General features: G+C 40.5%; 2 protein-coding genes across 2 annotated transcripts; one reads left to right on the plus strand and one right to left on the minus strand.

Moving 5' to 3' along the window:
- Positions 1 to 1,980: 1,980 nt before the first annotated feature.
- On the plus strand, positions 1,981 to 3,886 carry LOC8030951 (carbohydrate sulfotransferase 1-like). Its single transcript, XM_040208759.3, has one exon. The coding sequence runs from the start codon at positions 2,372 to 2,374 to the stop codon at positions 3,656 to 3,658; it is 1,287 nt and encodes a 428-aa protein (XP_040064693.1). The 5' UTR covers positions 1,981 to 2,371; the 3' UTR covers positions 3,659 to 3,886.
- Positions 3,887 to 5,813: 1,927 nt separating this feature from the next.
- LOC120843402 (diuretic hormone receptor-like) lies at positions 5,814 to 16,559 on the minus strand. The gene is made up of 10 exons (XM_042293820.1): positions 16,486 to 16,559; positions 15,728 to 15,813; positions 15,081 to 15,207; positions 12,815 to 12,965; positions 11,936 to 12,023; positions 10,763 to 10,829; positions 10,360 to 10,445; positions 8,825 to 8,957; positions 8,168 to 8,209; positions 5,814 to 6,115 (listed from the first exon to the last, which is right to left on the minus strand). Exons 2-10 carry the CDS (start codon positions 15,799 to 15,801, stop codon positions 5,870 to 5,872), a joined length of 1,014 nt encoding a protein of 337 aa, XP_042149754.1. The 5' UTR covers positions 15,802 to 15,813; positions 16,486 to 16,559; the 3' UTR covers positions 5,814 to 5,869.
- Between the last annotated feature and the right edge of the window lie 6,541 nt (positions 16,560 to 23,100).

A 23,100-nucleotide genomic window follows, 5' to 3' on the forward strand; every position in this document is an offset into this window, starting at 1 on the left:
GATGCGGGAACTTGCGCTGCAGCCAGCTGTAATCCTGACAATAGAAAGACTCTAAGGTCTGGCGCTCAAAAATATACTTCCGCCTTCGCGCATGAATCTTGCGTGCCGAGAAAGGTTATCTGATTCTCCAGCATTTAATGGCTGCCGCGCTTGTGCAGGACTTGCCATCTACAAACTTTTGGTATGTAGCTAAGTTTAACACTAAGTTTATCACCCCCGGATTGCTTTCATTTAATAAAAAATAAATGTCTAATTATCTTTCGAGCAACATCTAGCTTTTTAGGGTGAGAGCTATTTGCTTATTTCCATGATAGTAATTTATTATAAAATTTATCGGTAAAATTAGGGGCGCAAAGTAGCCCTGTTTAAAACCTGTTGCTTCAGCCTTTCACGAACAGAGGCAAAGAACCTTAGGACGATTCCTCTCCTTATACACATGCGTTTTTTTATGTAACCTATTCTCCAAATTTAACTTAATGAATGATATCTTGATATCTTATAAGAACTATATCAGTGTTTAGTTTACTGAACGATGACGCGGATGGTTGTTACCAGTGCAGTTTTCACGTAAAATTTAAATTGTATTACTAGAATATAAGATTATTTTTGATCATAGGGCGGTACTCTATAGGGTATAGCCCATCTGTTGTGGCGTTTACTACATGTCAAAATGAATCCTGCTGGTTTTGGCGATTCCGCTGCGCCTGTGCACCCACTTTTGCCGATATATATATATATATATATATATATATATATATATATATATATGTATGTATGTATGTATTCTAAACGAAAAGCGGTGGGAGCGATTATTACGTTTTATTATATCAAAGTTAGGGAAAGGGAAAGAGAAAGACAGCTGGCGAAAATTGGGCCAGTAGCGGGGATTGAACCCTCAACCGGTGCGGAGTGGGGATCGAACCGGCCAATAAGGCCCAATGGAAATATCCTTACACTCATCTAATTTCAGAAATGTGATTTCTCGACATCGAGGTTTCAAATGCAAATCATCATGTGAGAGCTAAGGAATAAAATTGACGGTGTTTCTAAATTATGCATTTTTTTTAGCTTGATGTAATAACATTAATTCATGTTATTTATGATCTAAACCGATTCGCACGCATGCACTAATACGGCTGGCAAGTGTTCCAAAAATACGTCTTTGGCGCATCGGAGAGCAAGGAGAGGACCTCCAATCAAATGGGCAGAGAAGAGAACGCGCAGAAAATGCGCGGTGAAGAAGCAGCCAAACGAGAGCTGTCATTGGTTGAGGACAGGGGTAAACAAAGGCGCAAGGTGCACAAAGAGCAGACGAATGAGCATCGTACCGGCGTGCGGTCGTGTATCACTACTGCGTGCACGCTTTAAAAGTCTGTGCGTCTACTTTCACGCACAACACTCGGAGAGCCAATCACCTCAACTTTGCTCAGCGAATGAAGATGCCAAAACATATGTTTAGACCAAAAAACGCAGTCTGAGTTGTGACACTAAGCAATGCAAAACGTCACGCTCGCATTGCTTAAAGGGAAGATGGGGCACTTCTACATTTGAGAAAAAACGTTTGAATTGCGTTCATCTTGCCTTTAGAATGACAAATATCACAATTGTATTTCAATGCGATGCGCCGGAGAGCCATAAGAGCAATTTGAAAATAGGGCTGAAGCCCCGCCTCCCTAGCCTTGGCAAGCCAAATAATCCGTCGATGACGTCACGGCCAGCGACTGTCTTTCGCGTTTTTCTCGCGTTTAACAATACTTGTCCGGAAAATGGTTTTGGTATTCGGGTTCACGAGGTAAAAATACACTGGAATTTACTTCTAACTCATTTTTTTCAAGAAGCTCCGTAGCTTCCCTTTAATGTCACAACTCAGACTGCGTTTTTTGGTCTAAAAATATGTTTCGGCATCGTCATTCGCTGAGCTGACTCTGTAAGTTGAGGTGATTGGCTCTCCGAGTGTTGTGCGTGAAAGTAGACGCACAGACTTTTTTTTAGAGCGCAGGCTAGAGGTTGTACTGCACTGGCTAAATTGCTCATCTACAGCGAGTTACTCGCCACAACTTTAAATGGTTGACGAGCTACACGCTGTATAAATATCGACACAACCCCAAGTATTATTTAGAGCAGACGAAGTTGCGCGCTGTATACGTTTACGATTCAAAACATATAAAAACGTAAATTAAATGCACAAAATATTGCTGCTGCTTTTTTCGTCCGCTGGGGACACACGAACACCGTTTAACTAACTCAACTTATAATCCTTCAGAGTTTGCTTATTTAAACAATTTTTCACGTTGTAGAATATGAATTTATATTAAACCGAGGCAAAACATTTTCAGGTCAGCTTCATGAGGATAAGTGCCGAAGTCAAAGGATGACCCCAAACCTCACCCGAAAAACTTGGAGAAGCATTTCCTGTCTAATAATTTGTTTCGTTGCACTCATCTTTGTCCTCTCGTCGTGGCCACCGATATTTCATATCAGAGCCAGCGTAAATACCGTGTTATTCATGCATAAACGCCAAGCTTCAAAACGCATAACCATAAACCCCTTCCCTGGGGAATCAGTAAAAACAAGTTTGGGAGGCACTTCGACGCCAACCAGGGACCAACCCGAGAAAGACTTAAACCTAACAACTAAAAAAGAAAATGTGCTTTGGGAAAGGCAGAAGACATCCGAGTCAGTTCCACATGTCGACCCCGTCCCCAACAAGACAGCGCCTGTTAAAATTAAACGGATAATCGTGGTTGCTTACTTTCGATCAGGCTCTTCGTTTTTAGGGGAAATTTTATCACAAGCACCACGTACATTTTACCACTTTGAGCCACTCTACTTCTACGCGTCAGCAAGGGGTGCTCACGTTGTAAACATGTCGGCGGGACTGAACGTTTTAGGCGACATTTTTCGTTGCGACTTTCACGGTGCCCCTGACTACCTCGAGAGAGGAAAATCGTTCATTTATCCGTTCGCCGCCAACCGAGCATATTGGTTGTATTGCGGCGGAGAGATCGACGTCTGCTTCGACGCAGCAGTAATGTCGCAGTTTTGCCAGATGTGCACGATACAAGTCATGAAAGTGATTCGCTCGAGTCTTCGTCAAGTCCGCGAGTGGATTAACGCAAATACTGATATTGGCGGTACTGTAAAGGTGGTGCATCTGGTTCGCGACCCAAGAGGCATATGGTCGTCAAGGTTACGGCGCTCTGCGTGTCTGTACTCTAGCGGATGTCGCCGCATAGAAACGCTCTGCAGAAGGATGAGAGAGGACTTAGATGAGTTTGAAGATCTTAAGAAAGTTTTCCCTGATCTATTCGTTCAAGTTCGTTATGAGGATGTTGCCTTGGAACCTGCGAAAAGAGCTCGGCTGCTCTTTGATCAGCTGAGACTTCCTTTCACAGAGCAAGTTTCGCAGTTCATCAGAACACACACGAGACACGACCTAAAGAGGAAACCAAGGATGGCTTTCTCCACAAAAAGAAACTCGGCAAAGGCCGCTTTCCGCTGGACGCGAAGGCTGAATTACAGTCAGGCTGCTTTGGTTCAGAATGCTTGTCCCGATGTTTTCCGACGCCTCGGCTACCGTGTTGTAACGAGTGAAACGGAGTACAGACTTTCTCAAGGACCTTCCTTCGTGCTTCACGTCAACAGTGGAAAAAAATAGTACTTTCTGAGCGTTTATCTTAAGTACATATCAATGCCCGGGTGGTCTTTTCTGGATGAAATAAAATAAAGAAACAGAGGTGAAATTTTCCGAAAACATATATGCAATAATTAGAGCTGTAGCTTGTGTCCTTGGTAGTACAGTTTAATTTGATCACTTCCGACATTCGATATAATATTGAATTCTTGCTGGTTTCAAGATAATAAAACTCCTCGTTTCCATGGCTCGAACTGATACTTCGATATATATTTATTATTTGTTCACCCAGCACCTGGGATCTTTGGACCAAGCTCTGAATGTTTGTTTGTTTCAGAGTCAAAGTAAGCACGGGATGATTTGAGCATTGTAGGCGGAGAGAAGTAGCTAACAACAACAATAGTGGGACACTTCAAGTTTCAGGTAATACGAGAATTGCTCTCTGACAAGAAAAGAAATAGAGCTCTGTTCAAAATTGCGACTTCGGCTTAGGTACCGAAGCTACAGTTTAGTTGTAGCTAGTGGGTTTTATTACTAAATCGTAGTCTCGGGTTCAAAGAGCGCATTACCATCTAAGCATTTTTAGTTTATTAAATCAGTCAATAGGTATACTGTAAAACCCTTTATGTTCGCGAGCCCTCAATTTTTGCGAATTTCGCGAATTGAAGAATTTGCGAAATTTAAGGGCGCGCGAAAATTTCAGTCCTTAAGATTTTCAATGCAGGCGTCTGGAATTCGCGAAATTTAGTGGTCACGATCATGTCATCTGTGACCGATTCGCAAAAAATAGGGGCCGCGAAAATAAAGGGTTTTACAGTATTTTAGCGTTAAGCCGGTATTACAAAACAGAAGTCGTAGTTTAAATGCATTGTAACTGCGAAAACACTGAAAGTTTAATTTTATGCGTAATGCGGAACGTCCAGTCAATAATTTGCATTCGCGAAGTTCACGTGATAAGACCATAATGTGAGACAGCAAACTATTCTTGATGTTGCTATGTTCGTTTCAAGAGGAAATGTTGCTGTACCTCAACTCTCACGAATCATTTTATTTTTAAACCTTTCTGCGTACATCGGCGTCTAAGGAAATGAAATTATAACTGAACGGAGGCAGAAATATTCAAAAAATGATTGAATGCCCTGGCGAAACATGCAACCTTCTATTTAAATATTTAAATTTTACATTCGTGCATTGGTCCTCGATAGTATCCCTCATCACTGGCAGGCACCAGAGGTTAACTTAAAGCAATATTGTACACTATACATGATCAAAGCAGCTCAACGACAATGACGAAGTGACGAAACCAACACAACAGGACGAAGCAGTGTTTCATCGTACTTGTGTTTCGCTAAAGTCATGTTTCGTTGATGTCGTGTCTTATTTTTTCACTCTTTCTTCGTCGTTTGAGCTGTTTGCATCATGCATAGCATTTGTCAACTCACCCAATTCGCTTGATTAGTAAAAAAATATATACTACACTCAACAGCTGCAACGTTTTGCATGTTTTAGTCTTAAAAAAAAAAACACCCATTGCATCTTTCTATTTTACTCGAAATATAAACAAACAGATGTCACTTGAATAAGGGCTCATCTTATCAATGAAAACCTTGATCAATCTTGTGCATATATAACATTATTCTGCAGAAGAGACCAAAAACCGCCCGCAAAATGTGACTAGGAAGCGTCATCTTTTTTTGAAGAAGTAAGGTGTCCGATCTTATAAAAAAGAAAATTTCAAAGGCTATGGCAACTCATTCCTTTTTTAATCAGCTGCGTCCGCTGACTTGGCCAGCAATCTTAAACGCGTCCCGTGATTTGTTCGCAAAAGTGAAAACCATTAACATAGCCTGAGCCTCGCTCGCATAACGTAATCCTAAAGCAAACGTCGCAGCTGCTATTTGTTAAGCGAAATCACAGGTACGAACAGGGGCGGATATGAGGAGGAATGACGTGATGGAGAGGGAGACCCTTTCTTTAGGAACAATTGTCTCGGTTTTGTTTAAACGTTTGTTACAATGGCAATCATGAGGTTTACAAAATGGATCTGGGCAACGCTTCGCCCGTGACGTCACATCCGTCCGTGACTTGAGATCTCTCTGCAGACTTCGCGTCTGACCCATGAATCCATCCCTGGGTACACATACTTCAAGGAGCACCAACAATGCTTCGATCGGGTACGAGAGGAGCGGCACTCCTCAAGAGCTTATATCCCATCTTCATTGACCATTTGAGCCGTCACACGATATCGTCTTTGAGCCCGACCGTTCCAGAAGACGAGGTGCTGTGCCTCTTCCACGAGGAGTAGAATCGGTTGCTGCCGAGCAGCGTGGTGGTCGTCGTAAAACTGACGGCGCTGCCTCGCTTGCGCGAGGAGACGGGTTCCCCGAACTTATACGTGCTGGACCGGCGGCGGCCGTTGCTCTTCTTAACGGCTCGCATAGTCTGCCATTGCTCGACGTGATGCCGGACAGCTTTGCGCACCTAAAAATATAGAGATATGACATTAAACATAAAGTTAGCTGAAGATGGCGGGACGAAGTACAGAATAATCCTCCAGGAGACTCAACAACAAATCCCAAGGTTTGGCTAAGAGATTAGATGCATTCGGGACGCAAAGTCCCATTGTGTTCAAATGATGAGCCTTACGAAGTGTGTTGTGAGAATACACCTGAAGGGTTTCATATTGAAAGATTAGAAATGCGTTTTCCTTAAGGCTCAAAGAGAGTGAAACTTTGTTCGGTGTGTCCAGCTATTAAAAGGTCAACACGCTGGGCTACATTGTGCAGTGATCCTTAGCTAATTAGCTGTACACCGGCGGGATAGAAAATATACCCGGGTAGGACAACCAAAACAGGCTCAAGTGTTCACATACACGCAGCAATGCACCCGAGCATTTCCTATACTTTAAGAATCCGGCGTAAAAAAAATAATAATTTTTCTTTAAACTTAGAAGTCACGGAAACGTTCAAGCTGCAAAAACCAGTCTCAGAGAAAATTTTTATTTGTTCTTATTTCTAATACATTCAATCTATCAAGTCGTTTTAATGTAATGCATGTGCCGTATTTATTGAAATATGTTGGCACAGTTTTTGAGGAATTGCCATGCACAAATATGCTTGCAGTGCACAAGAGCCACCAAGTATCCTAATTATAGCGCATGAAACGGGAGTACAACTGGTATGCTTTCTCGTATTTTTTTGTGGCGTGTCTAAATTATTGTTTTATACTGTGGCCGAGGCTTGTGTATGTTTTCCAATCTTCGCCGATGCACCATACGAGTCTATACTGTTACCTATTTAAATCTTTTTCTCACAAGTTTAAAGACCACCCCACGAGCTACGCTTACTTTGTGTATTTACTACACCTCGCTCGCTCAAAAAAAAAATAAAAGGGGGAAAAAAAAGAAGGCCTGAGTTATTACGATCTGAGACCTTTCCCGCGCCCATAGCTTTCGGTGGACACTTTAGTCTGAAGCGCCTACCAAGTATCTTGACCTAGAAATATGAGCATATAAAGAGCCATCGAAAGCGCACTTGCGCTTAACCAAAAAGAGAAGCAGCCCTGGTGTAGGCATTTCTAAGTTGGGCTCACAAGCGTAGCATTATTCCTATTTGTCGCTCTTTATGCTCGTTGTATATGTTGGGATATAGTGAAAAGTAGCGCACAGCTTGTTTATAAGCATTAAAAAAAATATCAAAGGCGTTTACAATCCCCTGTAACGCCGAATTAGAGCGCAGCTCTGGAGGAGGAGGAGGGGAAGGTACGGAGAGGAGGGTATGCCCCTCCTCCTTATCCGTACTCTCCCCTCCTCCTCTCCTGCTCGCCCCCATTTAGGGGAAACTTTTCTCGCTAAATTTAGCGGGGAATAGTTTCCGCTAAAGTTAGCGGAGAGCTTTTCCCGGTAAATTTAGCGGGGAAAATTTTAAGTTAAATTTAGCGGGGGAATTTTGCGCTAAATTTAGCGGGGAAATTCTTTCTGCTAAATTAAACAGAGAAAATTTTCCGCTAAATTTAGCGGAGAAATTTTTTCCTCTAAATTTAGCGGGGAAATTTACCCGTAACGCAACGCGCGGTGACGTCATCTATGACGTGACTGGTAACCCTCGCGACGTCACACGCTACGTCACACGTGACGTCACGTGTGATGTCATCATAAGAAACCTTCCATAATGCTTCGCGCGGTTACGCCGACGGCGACGGCGACGCCGCTTAAGCCGGAAACGGGCGCCTAAGAGCTGCGCTCTAAAAAGTTTGCAGTTGTTATTGCAGGGTCACATATTTATCCCAGATTTGTCAGGCAAACAATTAGGAAAATTATGTTTTTAATTGGGAGAAATATACTCGTACAGGGATGTTTTGTTAATATGGACACCTCCGTTTCCGACAAAAGCGCATCCATAATGTGTGTTGTTCATAAAAATGTGACAAAAATGCATGTGTTTACCCATTTCGTCTCAAAAATGTTGTCTATATAACGGGATATACATAAGAGCGGAGTCTGTGTTAACGAGACATGACTGCATATATACTTACGTCTCCATTCATAAAGCAGTATAGCACAGCGACTGTGAAGCCCTGCGAAGAGACAGAACGTTAAGTATAAATAGCAACAAATCAAAAACATATTTCATAATAATGAGTACATTAGATGACGTAATACTAATTTTAATGGAATCATTTCTCTGACTAAAATAAGGGTTATATTTATGAATCGCGCAAAGTTTCAAGACTGTTGCTTGATTTTAGTCACTACACAGAGCAAGAACAGATGGACCAAAAGGTGAGAATCTCATAAAATTAGGGCACTAGAATCCAACCTTAGTGTGACATGTAAACATGAAAACAGCTGTTTCAGTGCATGCTACATGATGACCACTTCAGTGTATTTATGTTGGGTGGAATGTTGGCACAGTCGCCCATAGTTTAAGAAACGGGTGGAGTAGCGAGTGCCGCTGGTCTTATATCTCCTCAGCCAGTGGGACAGCGGCATCAGCAGATGAGAATGTCGCAGAGCCAATCAGGAGGCAGGAAGCGTGTATGCATTAGGCCATGCCCTGCTTTTCCTAGGCTGTCAGTGACTTTAGTAATCATCTCGCACAACACATATCACTGGCTTGTTTAAGTTGAGAAACGCGAAGCCTCCGGTACGAAGACAAAAACACAAATTTTTTGGTGAAGAGGGTTGTTCACCTGGGTCGGAAGAAGTGCAACTTGAAGGTAAGTGAAAATCGCTCGAGCTTCTTTCTGAGTGGGCTTCCAGATGACCAAAATGTACGTGACTCCAAGGAGAGGTATAAGGACCAGCAGCGCCTTGGCAGCTTTTCTAAAAGAAAATTGGACAGAAATAGTCGTAACATTTCATTTGGTTGAGCTCCTTCCGCAGTTTGCAGTGCTTTGACTTCCTCAGGTTTACACTAATTTGATTTCTGCGTGGCTACGCTAGGAATGCAGAAAGTCGTTAAAAGGGTACACGTGCCCAAACCGCTTAAGATGATGTGGGCTTATTGTTGCAAAACCCATTTGAACTGAACTTTCACATTTCAGCTTATCTCCTAAGAACGACGTGCTTTGTTTTAGTGAAGCACATTTTCGCTAAGTTCAGGTTTTTGAATGAACTACTGAGGCAGGCTGCTCGATACTCGGTAACCGAAAATAACCATACGGGGATCAAATTTGTTTCTATTCACATCCGCGGGGTAAGCGAATTATGTTATCTAGTAACTGTATGCTTGTGTGAATATTATAATTTATTTGTTCTGGTGTTCCTGTGAACTTATTTAAGTATACCTAGGTTACTTCCAAGGATGTTTCCTTTCTTAGTGTATTGTTGGAACTTGGCAGTGATATGTCACGGAATGCGCACAAAGACAAATAAATATTCGACAGACAACCAAACAGGCATTTCGAAATAAGACATAATAAAAGAAAAGGAAAACGCAAAGCGTCGTTGATAATTTTTTTAGGGGAATATTATATCATTGTGGAACCTGCTTGGTACTCTTAGGTTCACAGTTTCTAACTAGAATGGCTGTGAAAACAACAACAACAACAACAACAACAACAACAACAATAACAACAAGAACAACAACACTGCCCTCAATATCTATTAGGCAGTTGTCACCTTGATGTCATGTGAACAACTGGGATAATCACGGTTAAGATGTTTACGCAGCAGATTTATGAACAAAAATGTACTATTGATTTGTACAACCATATACCAGGAAGGAAATATTTATAATTTGAAAGCTATAGTTGGGAACTTAATATCGTTCAGAATAATTTAGTCACGTTTTCCCGATCATAAAGTACGTTTACTATACGTTTGGACATTTGAATTAACATAAATGTTAACGTCATTTTTGTTTCTTAATACGCTCTCGCGCGCTTAGAACTCCTTGCTCACCTGAGTATATTAATGTATTTCTGAACACCACGCGAAAAAACACGCGAATTTTGTTTATTTGATAACGCATGCAGGAAGATAATTTAGCATTAAAAAATATTCTTGTACTGGATTGTCTAAAAAAAATTAAGCACGTTCATAACAAAATACTGATAACCTCTTCTGATAGCCAGGACGAGGTAAAGAAGAGCTACATACAGAGATACAAACTACTAGAGGTTAAGCGCAAAGTTTTGTGAAGTGCCGAAATACAAAGTCACTTTTTGCTTAAAAAATTTATTGCAGCTTGCATTTCATAATGTCCTAAAAATAACAGCCTCACCTGTACTGCTGCGATTCTGCCGTAGTAGCTGCTTTTAGTTTTGTTATGAGCACCCACATGATCCCCCCAAGGAATATGATGTTCATCTGGAAGTGTAATATTTTATATAAGAGTAGCTTGCAATTACCGCACTGTGATAGAAACCGGACATTGAATGGAGTCTGAGATATGCATTCAAAGCAAAAAAAAAAAAAGTTGGGCCAAGAGGACATATTTTTAATTTAGGGACAATACTTACAAATGAAGCATTTTGTTTTATTTACATAATCTTGTGCCCGACTAATTTTTTGTTATAACTCTGCAAAAATAATTCCGGGAAGTATCATCCACGGATCACATACCGGTGATTTGTTATTACTACTATAATAGGATTGAGAGTATTCAGAAAGGTGCGCGTTCTTACCAGAAGTACTAACATGACAGGTGCAATAAATATGCAGTCATAAATATCCCGAAGCTGCCATATGCACCTGCAAACAAAAAACTGCATGTACATGTGAACTTCTTATTATCATACCTTAGAACTGATCCCGTTGTGTAGTTGACGAGAAAAAAAAATATAGCGAATATCATATTTCCTCACACATAAAATGAACGGACATAAAATATTTTTGCATCAAGATAGTGAAGAAGTTAAGATAAATATAAGCAACAATAAAGGTTCTAATACGAAGACTTTACGGAAAGAGTCATTGCTCAGTGTGTACAATTGACCGTCGGTTGCACATAGTGAGAAGGAAAATACTCTTTCTGAAGCGTCCATATATTAAAGTATCTATTGTTACTCACATTTATCTTTGCCTCTAACACTTCAGGAGTACACCCCACACGGTGAACACGCGACAGTGCCTTTTTCACTCGAATTTAGTTAGCGCACTTCAATGTTATTTTTATTCAGCATTGATTTTAGAGACACGAGAGTATTCCTTGATTTTACCCACAATCGTCTTATACTATAACAAAGCAGATCTGGCGATAATTTTGGTGTTTATACATGCCACCTGTTAAATCCACACTGTTGCACATCTATGTTTTTACCTGCAAGCCTCGGCCTACCCGGGGGAATAAGAATGTTTTAAAATGAACCGGGTTTGGTTCATTGGTTCATGCAGCATTTATTTTACTTTCTATAATTTTCAGCAATTGTTTTGTAAGTTGTTTATTTTTAATTAGTTGCACGGTATAGGCATACAAGCCCTAGAAACAGACATTTAAGTTCTGTGTGCAGTCATAATTTCTTACGTCAACCAGGTAATAAAAGTTGGTTGGAACGGTGGCGCCATCTTATGGTTTATTCTCGCAACTCGGAGACATACCATGGTCTCAATCTTTGTAACCGTTCTCGAGCTTGGACCTGCCGAGTACCCTGCCGAATTGTGATTCAATGATCTCGTCCAATTGATCGCTGGCATGTACTGCCCAAACGTTGCCTTTTGTTTAGCCACCAGGTGCGCTGGTTAGCAGCCAACCAAGTCGTCTTTTGTTTACTTCTTCGGGGCTATAGGTGATTTTTGTTTGTTTACATTAAATATCTTCTTCAATTTTAACACGTGGTACAATGACTGTGTCTACTCACATTCCCTCAGCCAAGTTTGGGTCATTGTGATTTGGGCTTAAGTAGGCTTTTGTTAATGCCCAAACGCAAACAATTAGAGCCGGTATACCTGCGAACAAATTCAGAAAAAGAAGAGTCGTTAGAATTTGTAAGAGTTTGAATACTCTCATGGTCAGAACACGCAACTGAAAACTAACGAAACTATAATTTTGCCAGATTACCGTCATCCGCTTACGAGACATGCGATACTAAAAACGACAAAAGAAAGCATAATAATAAATAATTTAAGGGGTTTCTTTGACAATCGACTAACTACATGTCACACAATTCTCAGGAAGACATAGAAGGTTTTTACCTAGTCCTTCATTGATCGAACTTTAATTCTATTGTTGTACTTATATCCCTTGTGGAACAATTTAGTGTGACTACTAGACGAAGTTGGAAATAACGAACGTTTAGTTCGGTGCTATTCAACAACATTGAATGGCCTGTACTTTCACTCTGACAGAAGGTTGTTGTTAATATTTCGGCACAAAATTCATATTATTATCAATGCGACACACTAAGCCGGCTAAAAAAAAAATAAAGTCTAAGTGTGAGTTCTCTCTTCCCAATAATGAATAAAAAAAGAGGAGTGCTAAAAATGTTCTTAGAAAAAATGTTACTCCAGTTCTGAAAATTAATAAATAAATAAATAAATAGGTGTGGTGTTTCCATTTTTTGGGAACATTTTTGACAAAATTATTTTATGTTTTATAGTTAGGGGCTCTAGTAAACATAAGAATGTTATCTGTAATAAATGTATGCTTATATGTGTTAGTGAAATATTGGTTCACTTGAGTTTAGAACTTAAAACGACTCCGAATAATGGTGTAAAAGAACGGATATTAGGTCACTTACCCCACCCAATGAACACATAGACGTGCATTCGCACAGCATCCACAGAGAAAGTTTTGACCACAAGAATGTAGAGATATAGTCCCTCGACGAACATCCAAAAGAAGTTTGTTCCCATCAGGTATGTCAACACGATGTACAGGAAGCACGCTGCCTGCAAATAGTTTCTCTCAATTCCAGTGAATTACGCATTCATAACGATCTGAATGGATGGATGAATAGACGGATGAATGCGATTGAATTCGTTCAATCAGCTACAGCTTGCGCAATCTAGCTGAAGCTTTAAATTTAAACCGATAACTGACATATATTTCAACAAACTAAGCTGAAGCCCTTTTAGAATATGTTTCTAAAATTAAAATATATGTAATTTGCATAAATTCTAACTGATATTATTTCAACCTGATAAATGTTTACTTGTTTTATTCCTAGTGCCGACATTTACAGTTTTTTTTTTTTTAAGCTTTACAAATTTGTTTAAAGAAGGTGTGAATGTTACACTTATGCGGTTTGTGCAGGTGAGTTATACACCTAAGTGGACATTATGTAGGTGGCTAATCTCTGTGATAAGTTGGATGAATAATTAAAATTTGTTAATTAACTTTTAAATTAGTGAAAATAGACATATGGTATCAATTAAAAGCTAAGTGAGCGTCATCGAAAACCACTAAATCAAGTCTTTTTAGAACGATTTAAAGCTCGTGGAAAACTTGGGGGCGCGCCAAAGTTACCACCCATGAAGCAGCCGCCTCGGTGGCTCCGAGGCGAGAGTGTCGGCATACGGATCCGCATGTGGCGGGTTCGAATCCCGGCCGAGGTGCCCGCAATCTGGCGGAGGCTTATTGCGGAGAAGACGCCGTGTAACCGAGCTTTCGGTTGCACGTCAAAAGATCCCCAGGTGGTCGAAATTAATCCTCAGTCCTCCGCTGGGGCGTGCCAGATGCCCGTCGTTGGTTTGGCACGTAAAACCCCCAAATTTTGACCACCCATGAAGCAGGCACAAAGCTAGCAGTGGCGGAACGGGATAATGATCTAATCATTCGCGATCTTCCATTGCTAGCTTTGTGCCTGCTTCACCAGTGGTAACTTTGGTGCGCCACTGAGTTTTCCACGAGCTTCAAGTCTTTTTAAAAGGATTTGATTTAGGGTTTTTCGATGACGCTCAGTAAGTTTCTAATTGGAACCATATGTATATGTTCACTAACTGAAACGTTAATTAACAAATTTAAATGAATTAGCCGACTTATCGCAAAGCTTAGCCACCCACATAATTTCCCCTTGACCGTATAACTCACCTGCACAAACCGCATAAATGCAACTTTCACGGCTTATTTAAAACAAAGCTATAAACCTTAAAAACAAAATTTCACTGTATATTTTCGCAAAAGGTTGTATGGACCCTCGATGCCACATCTTGATATTCTGCCCCCGATATTGAAGAAATGTAATATTTCAGAAAATTATAATAACGTCGGGCGCCTGGCAGGCAGCTGAACTAAACTTTTATTGTTTTCTTAACTACGCTTTATTCCCCAGAAAAAAATATAATGCTCCGCAATTTTTCCCCATGCTTATATAGATACGCACTGTAAGTCTCATGGCAAAATGTCATAATGTTTATATCTGTCTATACAAGTTCATTCTTGATAAAGAAGAGGCATCTACAAGTCGTCTGAAACAAACATACGACAACATACGCGGATTTGCAAAACGTGGCGCTTTTCATTGTTTGAGTCAGCATTTCCAAGTGTATTCAATACATTTACTATTGTTCTGTTTTGCGAATTACGGTACATTTTATTACATGATCAATAGGACAATGTACTACCACACACTAATTTTGAACATTCGATGCGGCAATAAACAATAAATATATGGTCATAGTTAGTTCATAACTGTCACCCAGAATTTTTATTGCGATAACATTTCCTTATTAACCGCATCAAATTCAAGACATTAACGTTACATCATCCCTGTTTAAAAAAAAAAAACAAGAGCAAAAGGTTCCACAGACAAACTTATCAGCGGCTTTTCTATGCTCGGAAAGAGAAAAATCTGGTCATATAGTATAAACGAAGCAACACTTTAAAAAGGCAATTACTATTAATTCTCCCAGTCATAGTTCACGATGTTTATCATGGAACTTAGAAAAACAGCGTAGTGTTGTTTTTTTGTGCGAAAATGGCCAGCTGAACAGACTAGAGCAAGGAATTAACCAATTTGCTCAGCTTAAGCCCGTTACTTATTATTTTATAGCGATTCGGTTTGCGCTCACCGTTTGAAAACTCGGCCATTGCTGAGACTGCAAACTTGCTGTTATAATCCATGTAATTGAGATGAGCAGATATGTTACCATCAGATTGACGTGAATCGTATTTCTTGAGCACCTGAGATCCCTGCAATGGGAAGTGCGGAATGAGGACATAAATATGCATTCAATCAAAAAACAATTTCAAGGAATCGAATTTTTTTTATTTTCGAAGCATTTCCGTTATCTAGAGTTTCGATGAACAAAATTGTGAGCATTACAATATGTGTCATGAAGATTTAGGATAAGTTAACTAGATATGTATTTAATTTTCTAAGTTACTAAAGAAAAGTAATTGAAGAACATTAATTCGTCACTAGTCGTCGCACATCTGAAACTTTTATTTATTCAGTTCATGAATTTTACTTTTACCTCCTGACGAAGGATGAATGAAAAAGAGCTATTAAGCTGTGGGAAATACTGATTAAAGATACCAATAACACTGAAATATACGACTAAGAAGACTTATTGAGACATTTCCTAATCAACGTACGCAGAAACGTTTGGTGTCTAAGTTGACAAAGAGTGTTTGTGCAGATTACAAGATGTTCAAAAAAAAATTACCCACCAGAATAAAACTACCAAGACAGGAGAAAATTGGAGTTTACCTGTAAAATGAAAATATCCAGATAGCCACTGTAAGTGCAGCAAAAGACAGAGAATATCCGATGTAGCACAACATGGTTTCATCAATCTGAAAATAAGTCAATCACATTAAGTTTTCTGTAAGCTACAAACCGATTTCAATTCACGTTAATCCAAAATATGCCATGAACAATATACACTCATAGTGCAGACAAACCAGCTTTTTTTAGTAAGATGGCCAATGACAACTCTTAGTTAACAAAGAAAAAATTGTTAGAGAACAGATGAGACTCCCACGGAAAGGTCGACATGCCCATGCATCGGGTTTCGCGCTCCTGCTCACAACTCTGCCCCCTACATACACCTATCCTCAAACTAAAAGTTGAAAAAACGAATATGTCTTGATTTTTGTTTCAATTTCGCCTTTAAAAAGTTGAATATGCAATCTTTTCTTATAACAAATGTTGAATGTTCAAAAATCTTTTCATGATCTTCATTTTTAATGAGACGCATAAGATGAGCTTCCGATATACCTTTTTGAGTCGAAATCATTTCAGTACCAGCTAAGAGCCTCAAAAAAGAGAGAGAGAGAGAGAGAGAGGGGTGTTTCAATTTATACGCATAGGGCTAAAGGTATAAAATATATTTTAAGAACCTAGAACAAATGCCTCAATTTATTTGAAGGGGTACAGATAATAGAAGATACCCTCCATAAGTATCCGGTTGTGTAAGTCCTGGACGTCTGATTAGAATAATATACTTATTATAAGTTTGTTCGAACCTTTGTTGTATTAATGCCATTAAGAAGAGGTCGGCAATTTGAGTAGTCGGAGCGATCAGCCCATGTTCCATTGGGCCAGCAATCCCTCGTGGCGTTCTCTGTGGAATGAATACAACAAACAGATGATCAATAGAGTCGGGTTGGAGAACAAAATTGTCTAATTATATTTATTTTCCTATTGGATGTGTTAATAATATTCAAATACACAATTTCATTTCATTTAAAAGGAACATATCAGGTGTACACCCATATATTTTAAATGAAACCCTTCAAGCGTTTGAAGATAGAGTGAGTAGAGAGGCGTACTGGTTTATATAACAAATTTTTGAAAACATGGAGGTGAAGGACCATAAAGGGGACATACGCAAAACGTCTCAATGCGTTTTGTGCTTGTCCAACGTTTCGTTCGTCGTCTCCGGTTAAAAAAAAAAAACAGAAAAAAGAACGTTTTAGGCTTATCTGTTACAATTGCAAAGAAGTATGTTCTTGTAAAGTTTCTGATGAATTTTACGAACACTGTTTTTACTCTTTAAAAAGACTGAGTATTCTTCTGATATTATTACTGACAGCTATCAAAATCGCGATATGCTTTTCATATGTGAAATGCATTTTAAGCATAAACTATACGTGAACTGAGCTATTTTTCTTATATATATAAAATAACGCAAATCACGTCGAGCAATCTTCCAGTGGTCGACCTTTCAAAACATAAGGTTAATCGCTGATAAAACTCGAAGAGAGACAGTTAGAGGCTTATCAAAAGAGAGCGCGAACTTCCAATTGACCCGACAAAAAGCGTTCTGCCCCTGAGTAAACGATGCAATGCGCAGATTTCACTTAGGACCATTATTGTCCGATCTGTTGCAGTCACAAACACTTAGGAGCGTATCCCGACATCATGAGAAACCCCATGATCATTCGGAGTCCGGTGTAGAGCCAGGGCAATTCGTGCGGAAATGAAAGCAGTCTCCATTAAGTGGTTATTTATTTTCTGTCGCTGCCGTTGATGCGTGTTCCATGTAATCTCCGGGAAATACCGATTGGCCTAAGAAAAGACCATGGTATTGCATGTTTAGCAGCGCGAGGGCCATTAGGCGACCACTTTGTTTTGTCTCGACGACCCTGCGACTATTGTTGGGCAGGGCTTATGACACTGATTGATTTTCGCTCTCCCGGTCCGTACGTCGACAGTCATTAGTCGTGGGACATTACTGTAGTTTTTGAGTATTAATTCGCATCATGTGTTTGAGAGTGAGTCGATTCCCCTTCTAGGTATACACAGCGGGAACAAGCATCCACCAGATTTTTTTTCTTCCAGTTTTTCTTTTAAAATTAGGCAGATGCCATCAAGAACATATTTTGTTAAGGAAGGCATATACTAACTCAATTCGGTAAATGAACCACTACAGTTGGGTGCTCGTCGATACTTTGTTTGAATAAAATTCACAAAAAAAAAAAAAAACGCCAATGCCGTTTTCAGGCTAACAGTGTTAAGCAGCGTACGTAGGAAAATATGATGTTAATAAATTCACTTTTTTTTTTAACGGAACCACTCTAACCTCTTACATTTGTTTAATTTGCATATAACGTGCTTTCATAATGTGATCACAGTTAGACTATGTTCATGCCTAAGTTCATTCCTATTTTTTTTTACTATATATATGGTACGTTTTAGCACGTTCTGTAGTCTCTGATATCTTGAGAAAGGCAGAGTATGGCTTATTATGCTCACGCCTACCGTCTCGTGATTCGTTCTTCGGTGTCCGTGTAAGTTAATGGCGCAACCTTATTTACTAATGGATCAGTAATAAGCTTCCGGGGCTCCCCCGGATCTGCGGTTCTTAAGCTCTGGGTGACTATAGACCAATGTCTGCTCTGTTCCATGGGCGCCGCCATGTTTCTTTATGCTGCCGCCATGACACAGTAGAGGGGGGGGGGGGGGAGGGCTGCGCTTTTTGCGAGACTCCGTTTTTTTCAGAAACCTTCGCACATATCGTAGTGCAAAAACGTCAAAAATGAATAATGACGAAGCGACAAGAACATACATCGATGCCAAGAGTGTCGTTAAAAGCAAAAATCTTTTTTTACGCACAGCCCCTCTCTTCGCAAGAGCCTGCGTTTGAGATTATTATTTCCCATTTTTATGGCCGTGGGCTAAGACTTCGGACACTGATTCATACGCGGAGAGAAACTGAGAGAGACGAGGAGACGAGAGAGTGCGGAGACGTCAGAACCCCGAGCTCTGATTGGAATGATTAGTGGGCAGACCTCAAAGCTAACTTTCTTTTGTCTCCACCACACTCGTCGAAGGCGTTCGAATGCAAAAGGCAAACGCCGGACGCTTGCACTTCGCGTTCTAACAGGTTCAACGGGTGCAAGGAAAGCAAGGGCAGCTAGCTGTAGGTCTATCCACTGATCATTCAAACAAGAGATCGGAGTTCTGAAGTCTCCACGCGTTCTCGTCTTCTCCGTCCCCTCGGTCTCTGCCCGCGTAGCTCGGAATCGTTTACTACATTCGACACGGTAAGCATACGTTCGTGAAACTATCACCCGAGAAGTACTTTCAGTACCTTGTTTCACGGCGATTCTCGTTAGTGATGAGGTTTTGCGTAAAAAAGAGGCCATGGCCTGCTAACTTTAGCGGAAAGGAAATTATCCCTTTATGTTTAGTAGTATAATTCTCACGTTAAATTTATTAGAGAAACAGTGTCGTTCAGACATCATAGTTTCAAGTGACGTCATGTAACATGACATCACAATATCCCTGCTAAGCTCAGCCGAGAAATTCATCCGTTGAATTTACCTGGGAAATTTCTTCATTAAATTGAGCGGCGAATCAGAGTGCCGTTACATTCTAACATTACGGTGTCAGGTGACGTCATGCGACACGACTTCACAATTTTCCCGCTAGGTTTTGAGAATAAATATTTTTACTAAACTTGGTGAGAAAATTTGACGTCATCGTTTGTGTATCCGCGCTATGAAGTTACGTGCCGTATGAACCGGCGATCGTTCGTTTATCATATCACTGATATATCAATGAATCCACATAATATCACAGTATCTCGTCATGCCATTGCGTAACACAACATCAACGTCTCACATGTTCACCACCCACTGAATTTAGTGGGGCGTAGTAGCTATAAACGCAGCATGGAACTGTGAGCAGCGGTGTTCAGCGTCTCGGCTACCACTGCGGGCAATTTAGCTGATACTGCAAGAAACCAGGAATTTTTTTTTTCGTTGCCGATCTCTTGAAGTTAATCTGGTTCCTTTGTGATCGTAGAAGCGTATACAAGTTTTCAGTCGTCTGAATACCACTCCAGAGTCCGTTTTAGACTCAACATCTACATATAATTATGCGAAAGTCATTGGAAAAAGGAGACCTTATGAAAAGAGGCTATTTTCTGCGCTCCTCACGATAATGCCGTCCAATATCACTAAACGGTTGTGTCGACCCCGGCGGCGGACCGGTAGGCTGAAACGACCAAGGTCACGCGGAAAAACACAGCGTCGGCCTTAGCACAAACCAAATCCAGCGGCCGAGCCAGCGAGGCTTTGCCATCAACATCGTTAGATTGCAACTAATCCACTCTCGGCTGGCGCCGGTCGGTTGCTTTCGCTGATGGACGGCGAAAGCAGAACGCAGGAAATAAGAGCAGTTGCATGCTGCGGCAATGGACGGCTATGGACGGCTATTTCCAGGGTCTATCGGAAACCGCGGCTGTCCGGGTGCCGGTCAACCTTTATGGTCTTAACTTTGTTTTTTTTTTTTTTGAACCCCCACGTTTATGTTTTTTTTTTTGCATTCTTTCTTGTATCTTGGTTTGCCATTATTTCTATTTAGAGTTACCGGAAGAAACAAAGTTAGGTACCGTAACTGCGGCGCCAGGGACGTGACGGAGGCGAAAGTAAAGCCATCCTGCCACTTACACGAATAAACTAAAAGTTGATAGTAAAGCTTTTGCAAAGACCCGTCATGTCTTACATACAGAGTACCGGAAGAATATAATTTGCCAAGAGGATCGCGGCAGGATACTCTAGTAATAGGAACAAAACAATGTTTGAGGCAGTATTTAGATACGGATTGCTTTTTTTTAGAAAATTGCAATTCCAAAGTTAAGACATCTTACTAAGTTATATGTATGAATTCTTTTTCTTTAAATTTTGTAGAATTAATTACAGCACTTTGTTGTTTAAATCTCATCAATGAAGTTGCGTAAAAAATGTGTTTGTATTTATTTTGGGCGTTGGAAGTAGTATATTTTGAACCCTTTGTATCTTAGTTTCGTGCCCACGTAATGCGTACACTGGAACTAATTACTTGGTTTCCACTTATTTTAGTCCGCTCCGAGAGCTGGCCGGACGAGAACCGCTGGGGAAAAATATTTATTGATTAATTAATTTTGTATTCTTTCCCCGCCCTGGAAATGAACTACGCCGACAGTCGGGGTACTACACACTGCTGTAAAGAGTTGCTCTGTCGCGTTTAAATTTATCGTCCTTACGTCACGCTGAATTTAGCGGATGGTGTTCACGGCACACTGGGGCGTCGGGTGACGACATGATATCAAGTGACATTGTTACCTCACGTGGCATCATGACGTTATATGACACTAAATTCCCGCTAAACTTAGCGAAGTTTTTTTTTTTTTTTTTACGTTAAATTTGGCAAACTAATTTTTCTGCTAAATTTACCTGGAAACGAGTGCCGTAACGTGACACTGCGCTAAAAATGCGATAACAATGTGGCTCCCTTCTACATTTAGCGTAAAAATGTTTTCTCTATACTTAAGGGGAAGTGTGTTACGTCACGAGACATTCCGACTTCGCGACGGAATGACACCCTGGTTTACCGCTAAATGTGGCGGATAAATTCTCCCGCTAGATTTAGCGTGCCACGACGTCCCCGAACCACTCATGGGACACGTTATGAAACCTGAAAAACAACGGCTATCACCGTATTAAAAAAAAAAAAAAAAAAAAACCGGACGTAGTTGCGACATTACTGTTTTTTTTTTTTAATCTTTTTGCGCGGTGAACTTACGGCTGGTGTCGTAGAAGACGCTGTTGAACGACGCAAAGCATGGAATAACGGCCTGGGATGATCCTCGTGTCGCAGGCCAACACGACACACCGTCCCAAATTACCCGGCAGAAGGGATCTGATGACGTCAGCCACCTGGTTTCTGAGAAAAGGTGACAGAGGTACAGATATATTGCTAAAGTATATCCGCTTTAGGATTCGAATAGTGAAAACATAACTTTCCATATCAAGCAAATTAGTTTTTCTATTTTTTTTCCAACGAATGAGTGATATTATAAACTTTCCCCCAGACGATTCGAGCAAAATATAAAATAAACATACAGTATATTGCGAGCATGTTAGCCTCTCAAGTTCGTTGTTGCTTACGTCATTAAGCTATCGTCGTATAATTTTTTAGCGAGCGTGGGATCCGTCGAGATTTGGTTATAACATTTTTTAGGCAAAACATCTGTAATTTGATCATGTTAGAAAAACTCTGTTAAAGAAATTACTCTTTTTGTAAAAGAAATTTTAAATTTTAATTATTTTACGCGTCACCGCCAATTCTGTTATGGTCAATGAAACACTGAATTCCGAGTGCTCATTTCATATCTCGATCTCAGCAACCTGCAAACGATAAACGCGCTGTTCAGACGCCGGCACTGCTGAAGCCCCACATTATCAGTACTAAGCAGCCTTCTGTCCTGAATACGAGCAGAGCTCGTGAAACAATAACTTAACCCAACCACTCGAAAAAAAAAGAAGACACTTTGTTTTTCTACGGAAACGACGGTGTACTACTTAATACAATGTACGAATCACAGTCAGCAAAGAACGAGGCCGACAAGGTGGCTTGACCTGAAACCTTCCATCTCCAAAGCGTCAATGAGCCTAAAGCTTCGCCCGCCCTTTCAAACCTGTGCATATATTTTGTCTGCCACACTTTATTTTCTTGTTTTAATCATTGACATCTTAAAAAAAAACAAGAAAAAAAAATAAAAAAAACAGGGCGTGCTTTGTTCTGATGTTGCTTTTTCGTGCGTGATTCGTCCTTTGGTATTGATAGCGGCCCATTGCGCACTCTGATTTGCTGCGGAGCACTCATAGGGTGCATAGGGATCGACATGCCCATGCGTTTCTCAAGCATTGGAAAGCTATCGACGGGCTTCGCCGTTATCAGTGAGTGATTTGTAGTTAGGGATCCGGCTTTTCGGGATAAATACCGGTAAACCACGGAAAATCTCTGAAAACCGAAAATCCCTAATTAAAACTCTCCTAGAATATGAAAAAAAACAACAACAAAAAAACACAAGCGTCACAAAAAGAAATCTTTATGCCCACCTCTTTGCTGCGTTCATGCAGAACACAGCCCACACAGATCTGTTCGCGAGGCTGCTATACTTTCTTTAGGAACCACGCCCATTTTCCAGTTTTCTTCTCTTATCAGCACCGAAGCGTTTTCCCGTATTTGGCCCCGCATATGTTGCTTGGACTTTGGGAAACCCCATGTCCGTGCCTTGTTTTCTTCAACAAAAACCCTAAAAAAAACAATTCTGTTTGTACGATGTCAAACATGTACACAAATAAACA

Source organism: Ixodes scapularis, unplaced genomic scaffold, assembly GCF_016920785.2.
Source record: "Ixodes scapularis isolate PalLabHiFi unplaced genomic scaffold, ASM1692078v2 PGA_scaffold5__190_contigs__length_132052651, whole genome shotgun sequence".
Classification (NCBI taxonomy): Eukaryota; Metazoa; Arthropoda; class Arachnida; order Ixodida; family Ixodidae; genus Ixodes; species Ixodes scapularis.